General features: G+C 52.7%; 6 protein-coding genes across 6 annotated transcripts; 2 read left to right on the plus strand and 4 right to left on the minus strand.

Annotated features, from left to right (window-relative positions):
- Positions 1-119: 119 nt before the first annotated feature.
- On the plus strand, positions 120-425 carry PG998_005536 (uncharacterized protein; the record flags this gene model as incomplete). Its single annotated transcript, XM_066872354.1, has 1 exon — positions 120-425. The coding sequence occupies one exon, from the start codon at positions 120-122 to the stop codon at positions 423-425; it is 306 nt and encodes a 101-aa protein (XP_066732451.1).
- A 1,228-nt stretch (positions 426-1,653) lies between these two features.
- Positions 1,654-3,315, minus strand: PG998_005537 (uncharacterized protein; the record flags this gene model as incomplete). The annotated part of the gene is made up of 1 exon (XM_066872355.1): positions 1,654-3,315. The coding sequence occupies one exon, from the start codon at positions 3,313-3,315 to the stop codon at positions 1,654-1,656; it is 1,662 nt and encodes a 553-aa protein (XP_066732452.1).
- Positions 3,316-6,466: 3,151 nt separating this feature from the next.
- Positions 6,467-7,606, minus strand: PG998_005538 (uncharacterized protein; the record flags this gene model as incomplete). Its single annotated transcript, XM_066872356.1, has 4 exons — positions 6,467-6,727; positions 6,778-6,918; positions 6,985-7,428; positions 7,487-7,606. 4 exons carry the CDS (start codon positions 7,604-7,606, stop codon positions 6,467-6,469), a joined length of 966 nt encoding a protein of 321 aa, XP_066732453.1.
- Positions 7,607-8,463: 857 nt separating this feature from the next.
- PG998_005539 (LRO1-a lecithin cholesterol acyltransferase-like gene- mediates diacylglycerol esterification) lies at positions 8,464-9,432 on the minus strand (the record flags this gene model as incomplete). The annotated part of the gene is made up of 1 exon (XM_066872357.1): positions 8,464-9,432. One exon carries the CDS (start codon positions 9,430-9,432, stop codon positions 8,464-8,466), a length of 969 nt encoding a protein of 322 aa, XP_066732454.1.
- Positions 9,433-9,904: 472 nt separating this feature from the next.
- PG998_005540 (Phospholipid:diacylglycerol acyltransferase) lies at positions 9,905-10,342 on the minus strand (the record flags this gene model as incomplete). Its single annotated transcript, XM_066872358.1, has 1 exon — positions 9,905-10,342. One exon carries the CDS (start codon positions 10,340-10,342, stop codon positions 9,905-9,907), a length of 438 nt encoding a protein of 145 aa, XP_066732455.1.
- Positions 10,343-11,393: 1,051 nt separating this feature from the next.
- On the plus strand, positions 11,394-12,176 carry PG998_005541 (acetyltransferase; the record flags this gene model as incomplete). The annotated part of the gene is made up of 2 exons (XM_066872359.1): positions 11,394-11,576; positions 11,733-12,176. The coding sequence occupies 2 exons, from the start codon at positions 11,394-11,396 to the stop codon at positions 12,174-12,176; spliced, it is 627 nt and encodes a 208-aa protein (XP_066732456.1).
- Positions 12,177-12,756: the final 580 nt, after the last annotated feature.

Consider the following 12,756-nt stretch of genomic DNA (forward strand, 5'->3'; position numbering starts at 1 on the left):
TCCCTCTCCATCACCTACGGAACGAACAAGAATCACGCCGCCCAAGATGCAGGTCAAAGAAGATTGCACCACTATAACGGCGGCCTCACCTCCTCACCCAGGAGCCGCATCCGATGATGATGAATCGCCATCGCCGTCGCGACCCGATCCCCCCCGACTCCCACCTGCACGGGAGGAACTACAGCATCGCCAGCATCGCGTCCTCGTGTCAGAGCAGCAACAGTCACTTCCACCAAGACCCCCTCGCCGTCGCCGGGAACAACCACATCCACCACCGCCACTCGCCGGGCGCGGCGGCAGCCACCACCAATTGCATCGTTTCGGCGTCTGTCTCTTCTTCGCCAACCAAGACCAGGGCCGTCTTGGTCCACAATCTCGTGATGAAGCCTCTCGTTCTCGCCTCGGAGATCGTCAAGTCGCCCTAAAGCTAACATTAGGTGCGTCTGATCATGTTACAGTTTCGACTCCCTTCTTCGGGAAGACGACTCGCGTGATCTGTTACTGGCACAATAACGGCGACGACTACTTCCGATCTCAGGTTCTACAATAGATGAAATCAACATCAAACAAAACACAACACAAAGAGAGCCCAGCGTCAGCACACAGGCAACGTCCGGCAGCCCCTGGGGCTATGACAACTTACCTGAACGCCAGGGCAATGGCAACCCGGATTAGATCAATCTGATTATTGCCCTCCCAGCCCCCTTCCTTCCTGTACTGGCTTGCAGCCGAAAGAAGGGAAGGAAAGGGGTAATTTTCAGGCCCAAAAGCGCCTGTCCAACACCGTCTGAGCCGGATATGCCATGGTAGTAGCCCCGTGATATCACACAAGGGGCATGTGCTCAGGCAGGGCAGCCAACCATACACACAAATTGTAGCGGTGAAGGCATCATTATTCAAAATACCCTATCTTTGTACCCTCCAGGTCGATTGCGGCACCGCCACTGTGGACGTTTTTTATGGTGCGGGATAGACATTAAGTATCTAGATATCCAAGTCGAAAGTACCTCCGCTTGTTATCACAGCTATTGCCCTTACTACAGAGTGGACATATTTGATATGTGAATGAGCTGAAGAACATGCTCGGCTCAGTGCAGTAAGAAAGTGGTCTTATTTGTTTACGATTAGTTTCGTTATCAGCCTGTGTCACATGCTACACCAATATTTACACCAAGCTATTTATAGAAACCGTATACTGGTATAGCAAATTCAGGGAAGCTATAACAGGCGCAGAGCCTGTCACACGAGATCACCAGCCACTAAATTCGATGCGTCCCATAAATTCCTAGAACCAGGGCACATTGCCCAACAAGCCACCACATATGCGGGGACCAGTTCTGTCGCCAATGCAAAGTTCCAACCCTATGATGATGAATTGGAAAAGAGAAATAACCAAACCGTAGCTCCACCTCAGGCACCAAGGCTTTTGCAATATATCAACCACAACAAGGGGCGTTGTGTAAAATGTAGCGCTTTTCCGTCTATACATATGTGCCTTTACTCATAAACAAATAAAAATTACCGCCAGCACCAGCTTATGCATATCCTTATGCTCTGCCTGTCCCTTGTATGTATAACATGCACACGTCCACACATACAGGTATATCGTCTACCCAGTTAGCTTATCCCCTCCCATGCTAGATAAGTCGTTACTTAATCTCCAGGTTCTGACTTGGCCCTCTTTATTGGCCACCCGCCATCTTCGCCATCACCCTCACTATCCCTGCTAGATTTGGGTCTCCTGCTACCATCAGTAGCACTACTGCTGCCGCTGCCGTTGCTACTATAGTTGCTACTACTTCCAGCCATGGCCGGTTCTCGTTGGACGCGGTTAAGCTTACGCAATACCTCCGTCAGATGGCGCCGCGCCACCATCTCGAGCTGGGTGCTTTCGGGCGACGACGGTTGGTATAATTGCTTCACCACACAGGAGGTGGCGTGGTAACACTCGTAGAGAAGAGCACGGATCGCGGCATTGCCATCATTCTTCTCGTCAAAGGGCCTGCAGCTCTCCCTCTTTTCCCCATTGCCACCGTGATTTGCCCCGTCCACTGAAAAACCGCCAACGGCGGCTCCTCCTGGCTTGATACCACACGGTGGAGTCGAGGGAGCAGCTAGCGAAGGCATCCATGTTTTTGATGCTGTTTTTGTCACCGTAGATGGTGATGTAGATTCGGGCGTTTTTATGGGAGAAGGAGGTAGTGACGTGGTCGTAGCCGGTAGGTCGCCGGGATTCTCGCCGGTCGCAATAGGGGGCCGACCCCAGAACCCGCGGAGGAAATCGTCTGACGGGCCTCGGCTGAACACATTAGCCATAAGCGGGTCGCCAAATATGCAGTTGCTACAGTCCTGGAGTCCCGTAATACTGATGCGGTTTGTTGTTTTGATACTCGTTAATAGTGGGTGTGCTGGTGGGCTCACGTTATTTTCCGTATACTCGGCCCTACTATAAGACCCTCCCACTAGTTGTGCGGTATTGGTAGAGCGTGTGACCAAGACGTTTGAATCACTGTCGACATCGCAAAGCACGAGGCGGGGTTCCGTCACGTCATCTAGGGTATAGCTAAGGCGGTTCATGTGGCCGCGGATGAGTGAGTAGCTGAGCATGATGGCTGTGTCCTCCCCATCTCGGAGAATGCCTTCCACCAAGGCCAGAAACGCCGTCGACCAAGTCTTGACGCCATTCGAGCCAGTATGTGACGATACGGGTAAGCCGCCGGCTATGCTTGCATCAGATGGGGACGGGGCGCCACCACCGAGGACAGCGACGGCGGGACCGAAGCGAGAGTTAGGAGCGCGCAGCTGGGTTAACTGCCGAAATAGATGCCCCTTCTGGTATTCCACCACTCTCCGCTCCGACGGCGTGAGTGGCTCTGTAAGGTTCGAAATGGAGGTCCCGGTGGCGGGCATCCATAGACTGAAAGGGATTCCTAACGTGTCATTGAATGTCGAGCTCGCAATAAGGGCCGGTAGGCATGAGAGCAAGGACTCCCCGGATGGCATGGCAGAAGACACCTCTTGGTTCGTTCCCCCCATGTTTGGCGACTGGAGGTGGAGGAAGTCCGTTTGCGAGTTGGGCTGCCCAACAAAGCTTTCCTGCATGGGTATCCCGGGGGGGCTACAAGAAGCCGGCTGCGTCCGTTTTTCGAGTATTTCCCTGTATATCCATTCTATCACAAAGGGTTCCGACAGCGTCAGGTAATGTTCCCAGCGCAGGAGCCGCAGCACGAGCTGTGAGGGTGGCAGCTTCAGCAAGAGCACCCTCCCATCTGATAGCTCGACACGGAAGAGTCTCTGCAGCCCGGTCGTCTCCATCTCCGTCGCCGTCGCCGTCGCCGGTGGTAGTGGCTGGAGAGACTTGATGGGTACTTGGGACACAGCATTACTTACGACAGCCTTAAGACGTTCAAATGACGACGGCCGGTTCATGGATATGACAGGTGGCAGGGTATTAGTTTTCTGTGAATGGCAAGATGCTGCTTGGTGATGTGATTCCCGAGTCTTTGTGCAACATGGCAGACGTATGAATGCTTTGGACACGGGGAGCTCAGGGTCGGCCTGGGGCGAAGGATGGAGTGACATGAAGGGGTTACGGGAAGGGACCACTGCAAAGGGAATGGGGACTGCCGTCGGTTCCACCCGGACTGCTAAGTTGGTGCTGCTTCCTCTTATCCCGACATCTGGTTTGACCATGGACTGAATTGTAATATGGCAGCCCGTGACATGTAGATTCTAACTACTCATAAGTCGTTGGCAGGCGAATAGAGGTTGTGATGCAGAGTGTCTTGTTCTCTTCCGCGCTCGCGCGCTCTCTCTCTCTCTCCATACGGGCGGGGGTATGGACAGGGATCCGAGACAACTCTCTGTGCAGATAAGCAAACGGTAATTACTCGCTGACTGCAGGGTGGCGCGAGCTACCTGGACCCTGTCGGTGCGGTAATGTGCAAGCTGGTCCAGATTGGGAGATAGAGTGTGGCGGGCATACTAATCATATTATATCCAGAGGAGGTAAAAGCAAGTTGAGAGGTGTGATAAGGGATGGAATCATGGGTGAACTGGTGAACAATGTGCAAGAGGGTGATGGGAAGTGGCACAGGTTTTTTAAAATGCAGTCGTCTCGTGAGAATATAGCTGACGGGGTCCGAAAGGACGGCTGGTCGTGTCGTAAGTCGCGAAGATGAGTCGGGCACACATGGCATGACATGTCTAGGAAGACGAGAGTGGGGAGGCTTTCTGGCTGGCAGAGAATACAAACTATAGCAGCCGCCTTATTTGGCGAAACGAGGCTTTGCTGGGAAGAATAGAGGGAGCAAAACAAGAGAGAAAGGGGATGGTGGTCGCCGAACAGGCAGTTCGAACAGTGGGATCAGGCACACTAAGGTAACGGTCTTCTCGGTTATCTAGGCGGAGGGCCACAAGCCAGGTCACCGAGGATGGGGCAATGAGCGGGCAGTCGAAGAGATTTGGCGATATGCATGGCTGAGCCCCCCCTTGGGATAAAACGAAGATGACAAGTCTTAGATAATCTTTCATGGTAGCTGGATTGCCAATATGCCGGGAGAAGTATTCGAGAAGCCGGTGTTATGTTCTAAGAGGAATGACTTGTCCGACCAGAGCAGTGCAGCGTAGGGCAACAGGCAGGCAGCCATGATATGCAGTGCATGTATGGAGTAGGCGCAGAGGGACGTGACAGATTTGCACGTGGGGCTTGAGCAGTTCACAATACCTCGTGCTCACAATACTAGGCCAGTCACTTCCCATGTAAGTCGGTTGGCCGGCGCCATTCAAGCATACGGCACGAGGCGTTTGCTAAGTAGCGCCTCAGCCGCCGCTTGAACATGGCATCTACCTAGAACTAGGTCGGGGCAAGGCCTGGCTGGCTGCTAGCACTCGCTTTAAAGATATGAGTAAGTATAAGATTGCTCGTTGGCTAGACAAACGACGCTCGAGGAGACAAGAGAAAGAGACCTGGCTGGCGGGCGTGCCAATGAATACACTCACACATGCAAGCCGCTTTGAGCCATATGTCTATCTCATGATTGGCTTTGGAAGCGAACTCGCTTGACCCTGACAGCCGTCCCATCACCAGGTCTTCATCCTCTAGGCTGCGTAAGCATAATCATCCCTAAGCAATTTGCTCACCAAAAGCGGCGAGTCGAGGGGGCGGAATGCGCAGGAAAGGCGGTATGGCCGAGGAGTCATCCGAACGACAGCTTCTCCTTCTCCTTCCCCCAGATCCCTAGTTTGATACTATGCCACCGCTGTATATTCGACATACGGATGCGGATGTTGTGTGTGTGTGTGTGTGTGTGTGCGTGTGTGCGTGTGGTAGCCAGGTAGTCGTCGTTGGTTCCCATGCGAGCAGGGACAAGCGAGAAGAGTCGTCTCCCATTGGCCGACTTTAGCGAATCTACAGGGCTAGAGCTTCTAGCGCAAGAGGCGGTGGGGGTAGTGCGTAAGTGCCCAGCACCTGCACCTACCAATTGGCCTCAACCGTACCGCTGGGACCGTTAACCTACCCACATACACACAGCCATAACGCCCGCAGATTGCTCCATATACATTTTGCTGACCGTTGTTGATCTTCTTACTTCGGGTCAGAGCCGGCATCAATATCCATCGGATGATCAAGTGGCTGGACCGAGTGGTATTGCATGCCCAATGGCGTTCAGCTAAATGAAGGCTAGAGTCAGTGACGATGAGTCTGCTCCAGACAGAAGCTGTGTGTGGATGGGCCCCAGCTTTCTCCCTTCTCTCCCGTGCAGTACACTCGCTCCATATGCAGCCCGCAAGGGTGCTTCGTACGGGATACCATGCTAGCCAATCTGCTTGGCTTTGGTTTGGGGGTTGCTTGAGCTGTCTCGTATACTACATGAAACCCCTTCGCATCCATTTGTGAGAGCCGCCTCAAGTCCCTCCCGCCGAAAAGATTCGTCAATTTTGTCGCGATTCGGTTTAGCGTAGAAATCGTCGCCCGCGTCGCTTACCAGGCTAGGCGTACTCACTGCTGCTGGGTGTATGTAGATATTTAGACACGTAAACAAATCTCGCCAGCCTGTCTGTAGCAGGGCAGCCAGAGGAGGACGTGACGAGGACTGTATGTGTGTTCCGTTGCTCGAGCGCGATACCTGGGAATATGTATGAGTCCGGCAAGATGCGCTGTGTCTCCTTGGGTGCGGGACATGGATACACAAACTTGCCGCGACATCTGATTTATTTCCCGGCAGAGTCCTACTTTGTCCTGGATCCCAGTGGCCAAGATACGACGAGTTGCTCAAAGTCAGAGGCGTACCAGATCGGATTGAATTGGGGGGGGCGTCTATAGATGATACACATGTCTGAACATCCGAATAATTGGTCATTTCATTATTTCTCTTCATTGGCGTTGTCAGAACCGGTATGTGGTGTGGTATTGGGCTCGGAAACAGTCGGTGTCGGCCATCCCCGGCATCGTCCGCATTAGCTATCAGTTGAGTGGGCTCTCCTGCTTTTGCACGGCCTTGAGAGTATCGTCCTCTATACTCTTCGAATCCGATCCAGCATGCTTCGACCCCACCGCCGAGTTGGGCTCTACGGCTGTTTCGCCTTTTGCCGACTGTCCATCTTTCGGGAAATCTTGTGTCTTAGAACCTACAGCCTTTGCGGTCGCTGATTCGTACAACTCGCGAATGTTGTACCTTTTGAAGTCGTTCCAGTCTCCCTCCACAACGCTCATACCGCAAAATGTCTATGACAAGGTGAGATTGCGAGGCGGGACGAGGGTCACATTACACTTACTTGGAATATCTCCACCAAAACGAACTTGTCCGGCTTCGTAAGGTCGACTTTGTGGCGCGGGCCAACCAGGCTTGCGATCAGTTTGATTACATCTTGAGTCTTCAGGCTGCTTTGCGCCCGCGAGCTCACACGAATTGCATACTGTGAAGGTATTAGTTCGGCGAATTTCCACGTCAATGATCATGGTCGCTCGCTCTGGTGACTTACCGAAGGGCCATTGGCTTCATCCTTGGTCTCTGTGCTCTCAGATTCCTCTCCTACCGGCACCAGATCGAACTCGGGCGCTAAGACCGTTCTTGCGGTCTCCTCAATACCGAGCTTGGTTGCGCTACCCATCAGAGTGATGGGCGTGATTCTGTTGAGGAATCTGGACCGACGCTGCTTCCTGTCGGTTACTTGCATGGCATCCTCGCATACCTGGCGAGCGAACTGGCGTGGCTCAACTGGCTGCTTGGTCTTGACGAACAGCAAGCAATCCAGGCTGAGGCGCATAGGAGAAAATATCGAGGTATCCATGCTTTTCCTCTTTGAGGCCTGTTCCTTGATGCCAGCAATCTCCTTTTGGATAGCGGCTTCAATATCACCTTCATCTTCGTCCGAGTCATTGTCATCATCCATCATTGACTTGATGCCGTACAGTTTCTCGCCATACTAGATGAAATCCGTGTCAGTGCAAGTTGTGCAGCTTGTATACCTTTTAAACACTCACTTCGTCGCACATTGCCACCACTTCGTCGAGGGCCTTGATCTCCTTGCCACGTTGGCAAGTGACCCAGAACCCGACGTCGCCAACATCGAGAGTTCGACCTTTGGACCTCATCGTCTCCATCTTTGCTTTCTGATGCGGTGTTTGCCATCTTCCAAGATTGCCACCCTACGCATTTCATCATGATTAGCATGCTAGTAGTCTTTAGCCTCGATGAAGTCAGTCTTGATGAGTTTACCTTGCTTTTCTTCAGGCGTCCCTGATCACCACAACCAGGTGCATCTTTTCGTTTTGGTGCGGAACTCATAGCGTTAAAGAGTGATACGTGATACGAATTATCGGTGCGATTTCAACAGCTAATTGAATGTGGAAGCTGTACTTTGATGAATGTGCAGATGGTTAGATGTAGTCGAATGCAGGAACGAATTAAACAAGAGCGGATTTGCCCCAAAAAGGGTCTGTGCTTTTTCGTCCCCCATCAAGCTCAGGCAGTGCCGAAATCGAACGTGCGCCAAAGAATAGGTCGGGGGTCAGGCCAGTCGACACGTTGTAGAAGGTTTTCGAGATAACATCGGCACGGCAAAAGCAATGCACGCATACCCTGGCATTCTATAATAGTGGCGATTGATTGTCGAGTAACAATAGTCGCGGTAGAATCCTGAATTATATAATAAGATTAAGAAATAAAGACGACGTTGTCGACTTTCAACGGGGTATACTTTGAAGGGGATCAGCAAGCCACCGCCCGCTTTATTCACAAAGGTACGCCGCAATCCAGGCCTTCAATCCGGCCAACAACTCCAAACAAAACCATGGCCAGTGGATGGCCTCTATATAATCTAGGACAGCCCGATGCCACCGCCCAATCGTACTCTATACGTTGGTGTTTTGCTCAGGATGCTCGTCCGACACCTCGCTGTCTTCGTCGTAAACTTTGACTTTCGGCGCATACTTAAGTATGTTGCTCACAACGTTCGGCTCTATCGTGTCCCCTTGCCAGCCGCAACCCTTAGCACAAAGTCGTTGAGGCTCGTGCGTCCGAGGATGTCCACATGTTCTGCCGTGTTGGGACCTCCCCTGGGACTAAACCGCTCGGGCTCGTGGGGCATCTCGTAAACCGTCAACTTGACCCCGGCCGGATTGTATCGCTTCATCTTCCATCCCCTGTTGCACATGTATGCCGAGCTCAAAAGGTTAACGGTGCCGTCCCCTTCGCCCATGATCACACCATGGTCGATTTCGTCCACCGTCATGGCTGTGTCGATTGTCATACTGAGATTGGTGAACATGGTCGCATCTGACGTCCGATAGTAGTACGCCCGCTCTGTCGGTATTCCCACGCCATAAAAGCAGTAAATCTTCAGGTTAGGGGCCAATGGTAGTCGCGTCTCCAACGGGTTAATCCATTTGACCGGATCGTCCATATTGGCTTCTACCTCGGCGGCTGTATCAGCAATCCCGTCTGAGTAGCTTCCTTTCAAATGGTTTCGATACCACTCCTCAGTCGAGTTCATCAAGTAAGCCCTGGCCGCTGCCATGGTGAAATTGGCAGTCGGCGTCGACCAATTCATCCCCATGCGGAAGTTCATAGCCGCGCCATAAGAATGCACCTGTCCTGGCCGGTCGTCTGGAGCCCACGTCAAGTTTCCCCAAACCCGATCGCCTCCCATGGGTAGCATGGACGAGATCCCGGGCATCGCGCGGAATAGCTCCGCTCTCTCGTCCTTGCTGAGGAATTTGTCCAACGCAGAGACAGCAAGGGCACTAAGCTGCGCCGTATCTCTCATTTCCCCGGAGAGCAACACGGGCACGTCCTTGGCCGCGCCAAGCATGCACCCGCTAATGTTGATCCACGCCTCCACGTGGTCGTCGACCCAGCTATCGCCGCCATTCCCACCTTTGGCTGAAGCAACCCAGTTAAAGAAATAGTAGACGACCTGGCCACCCATGCTGTGCGACGCCAAGACTGCCTTTTTCCGGTGAACTTGTGTGCCATCTCAATGTGAAGCTGAAGGCGAGAGAAATATTGGTCGCGCGTCTCAAGATTTGTGTAGGAGAGCCTCCAGTCGTATGCGGCCGTGAAGGAGTTTGTTGGATCATAACCGATCGAGGCCAGATTCTCGAAGATCTTGTTCCAAATCCAATAACCCGTTATAAAAAAATCAGTTGCATCAAACCCCTGTGCAGCCCTCAATTTGATACCAGGAGGATCAAGCCCCGTCACCTTGTCCAACATGATATGATTCTTCCAGGACTCTTTGTCCATGACCAACGCTCTCATCATCGTCCAGCTGCCCCACAACCTCTTTCGAAAATATGGCCGGGAAGAGTTGCCTGTACCCCACGACTCGAGCCCCGAAGAGATGACCCCGGGGACCATGATGATTGGATGATGGGCGTGGAGGCCGTGGCCCTTTGCCTTCAGGCCGACGGAAAAGGCGTCGTAGCTTTCGGCGTAACTGCGTTGGCCGTTCTGGAGCCACAGCACATTAGATCGATACAGCCGAGGAGGCTTGGAAACAGACTGGGAGAACCAACCATGAGATCCTTCATTTCTTTCGTCAAGCCAGCTGGAAGAACATCCAGGAAGCTGTCCATGCTAAGCTCGCCAAACTCGGGGAACGCAATCAGATCGTTGCTCTGGGCCAGGAAGCCAGCCGCGATGAGGCCGCAGAGACCGCCTATCAAGAAGATCAGGGTAGACTTGCGTTTCTGGGTCTTTGACTTCTCGATATGATGAACCACCTTGACTTTGTCCCCAGGCCTAACGGGGCTGTCCTCTCGCGCTGAATTGGGGGTTGGCGGCTCGGAGGCCGCATCGCCGCTAAGCACCCGCCGACGAAGTTCTGAAGCCATCATTAATTTCCTCGAATCGCCTTAAGCGATGCTACACATGTCGGCCAAGGTAGATATCGTTTGCACAGCAGGGCGGGAAGCGCGCGGGTGCACAGAGTTGGGTGTTGTAAACAGGTGGTGATCGTTGTTGGTCGGTCGGTCGCCCGCTACGCAATAACGACAATGCAGCTCTTCCGAAACCCCACAGTCGCTATGGGAATCGTGAAACACCGCACGACTACCTAGAGAATGCCCTCTCACAATCACGACACAAGTTGCATACACACAAAAAGAATTTACGCCTCTGTCCTGATAGACTGGGGTGATGGGAAGCGAGAGCCATCGATTTTTTTTTTCGCGGGGCTGAGGTAGCATGGAAATCCCACGAAACATGCTGACGTCAAAACCTGCAAAATGAGCTACAGAATAGCATGTACCTAAAACCAGACCGAAATGGGCCGAAACGAAACAAGCCGGCACTGCGACGGAAGCTACAGCGCCTGTCATTCCACCTATTTAACTAATGCATGTTGCTAATCGCAAGAAACTCGACTTGGCCACGGGACGCAGTCATGCAAGAAATCAGATGGGATCTCCAGTCAGCATGCGACCGATTTGCTGGTGGTGTTGGCTGCTATGCATGAAGTGTCCCGTCACATGTGAAAGTGGGTTGGCCAGCTTGGCTTGAGTGCTCTGGTCAGAACTCTGGTGCTTACCGAAGCATAGGCGGCTGTGGCTTCTCCATTCCAATCTCCGTCAGCCAGTTTCGTGGTGAAGTCATATTGGCTGTGTGCAACGTGTACGGGATCATTTGACACTGACACGTAAGACCGACTCGACCTTTTCTTTCTGGCTTTTCCTCGCTTCTTCCCTCCCCGCCTGCCGCCTCCGAAAACGAGCCCGCAACTCAATGTGAGCTTGCTATGATATTCGCATTGTGAGAAATTAGCCAAGCACAAAAGCATTCGGTTGTCGACCATTTCAGAGACGCGGGGCATTTCACCGGGAGTGAATGCAGTAGTAACCCAAAACTCATTTCCCCTGCCACCCTCACCATACCCGATCGACGGGTACGATGGAAACAGCAACACGCACGACCGAGCTGCCTGACAAACTACGGTACATCCAATACGAACATGGCCTCGAGGAACAGTATTTACCCACCATCCGCGCCCTGATCTCCAAGGATCTCAGCGAGCCCTACAGCATCTACGTATATCGCTACTTTCTGTACCAATGGGCTCACTTGTGTTACATGGTCAGCAACATTCCAGTTCAGCCCTCTTCTCCTAGCCCCAAACCTCGGGTCTTGATGACCTCTTGCATATTTCCAAAGAGGGAAAGAGAGAGATACAGTTAAACGGGACAGCACGGGACGAACTGGCTTAGCTGACGTAGACATGGGTTTTACCAGGCATTGCACCCAGCTGACGGCTCGCTCATCGGCGTCATCATCTGCAAGCTCGAGCACCATGCCTCCCACTCGCCCGCCACGCATCGAGGCTACATCGCCATGCTAGCCGTATCATCCGCATATCGAGGTCAAGGGATTGCCACGGCACTCGTCAAGATGGCCATCGACGCCATGGCCAGCCGAAACGCGGACGAGGTGGTGCTGGAGACTGAAGAGACCAACACGGCGGCCATGCGGCTTTACGAGCGCCTCGGCTTTTTACGATCGAAAAAACTGCATCGGTACTACCTCAATGGTAACAGCGCATACCGGCTTGTCCTGCTACTCAAGGCATCGATGAAGCCGCCGCCTCCGCTGCTGCCCCTTGAAAGTGCAAGCACAACCGCCGCAGCCGCTGGTGGCGCGGGCCCAGAGGAACTTCAACCCGCCAGTTTAACTAACTAAGAGAACGGGAATGGGCGGGATGAACGAACCGCCTCAGCTCAGCGATCCATTGAACAAGGTTCAGGCGGATACCTTCCTGGAGAAGCTACGCAGAGGGAGACGCAGAAACCACACGCCTTGCCGGCTATCATTATCTGCAACTACCTGCTTTTCTCCAGTGATTCAGCCCTGGTTAATTCCTTCCAACTCTCTCCAGATATTATCCTACTCCAGGCTGCTATACCAGCTGCTATATCGCCCCAGCTATTATCCCGCTCCAACTGCTATCCCACTACGGCTAATCAGCGGGATGTCACATGAACGTTCTTGTATGCAACTTCTCTATTATAACTATAATAGATTAAGGCATTACTACGCGCAAACGCTAATAATCGTTAAGAATCGCAGACTCCGCAGTTTCAACCTTGTATGAGGGTCTCCACGATAAGCAAATCCTTATGTAGCCGAAGGTGTAACATTTCCTGGAAGTCCAGGACCTTCTACCAGATCTTGAACAGTACTGTCATGATCCGTGAAGGCCGTTTGGGATTTCTCAACCAACAAAGCTTAAGTTCGAGGGCTTAGAACAGGTCAGCGCTTA

Source organism: Apiospora kogelbergensis (genome assembly GCF_038363985.1).
Source record: "Apiospora kogelbergensis strain CBS 113332 chromosome Unknown utg000003l_segment0_segment0, whole genome shotgun sequence".
NCBI lineage: Eukaryota > Fungi > Ascomycota > Sordariomycetes > Amphisphaeriales > Apiosporaceae > Apiospora > Apiospora kogelbergensis.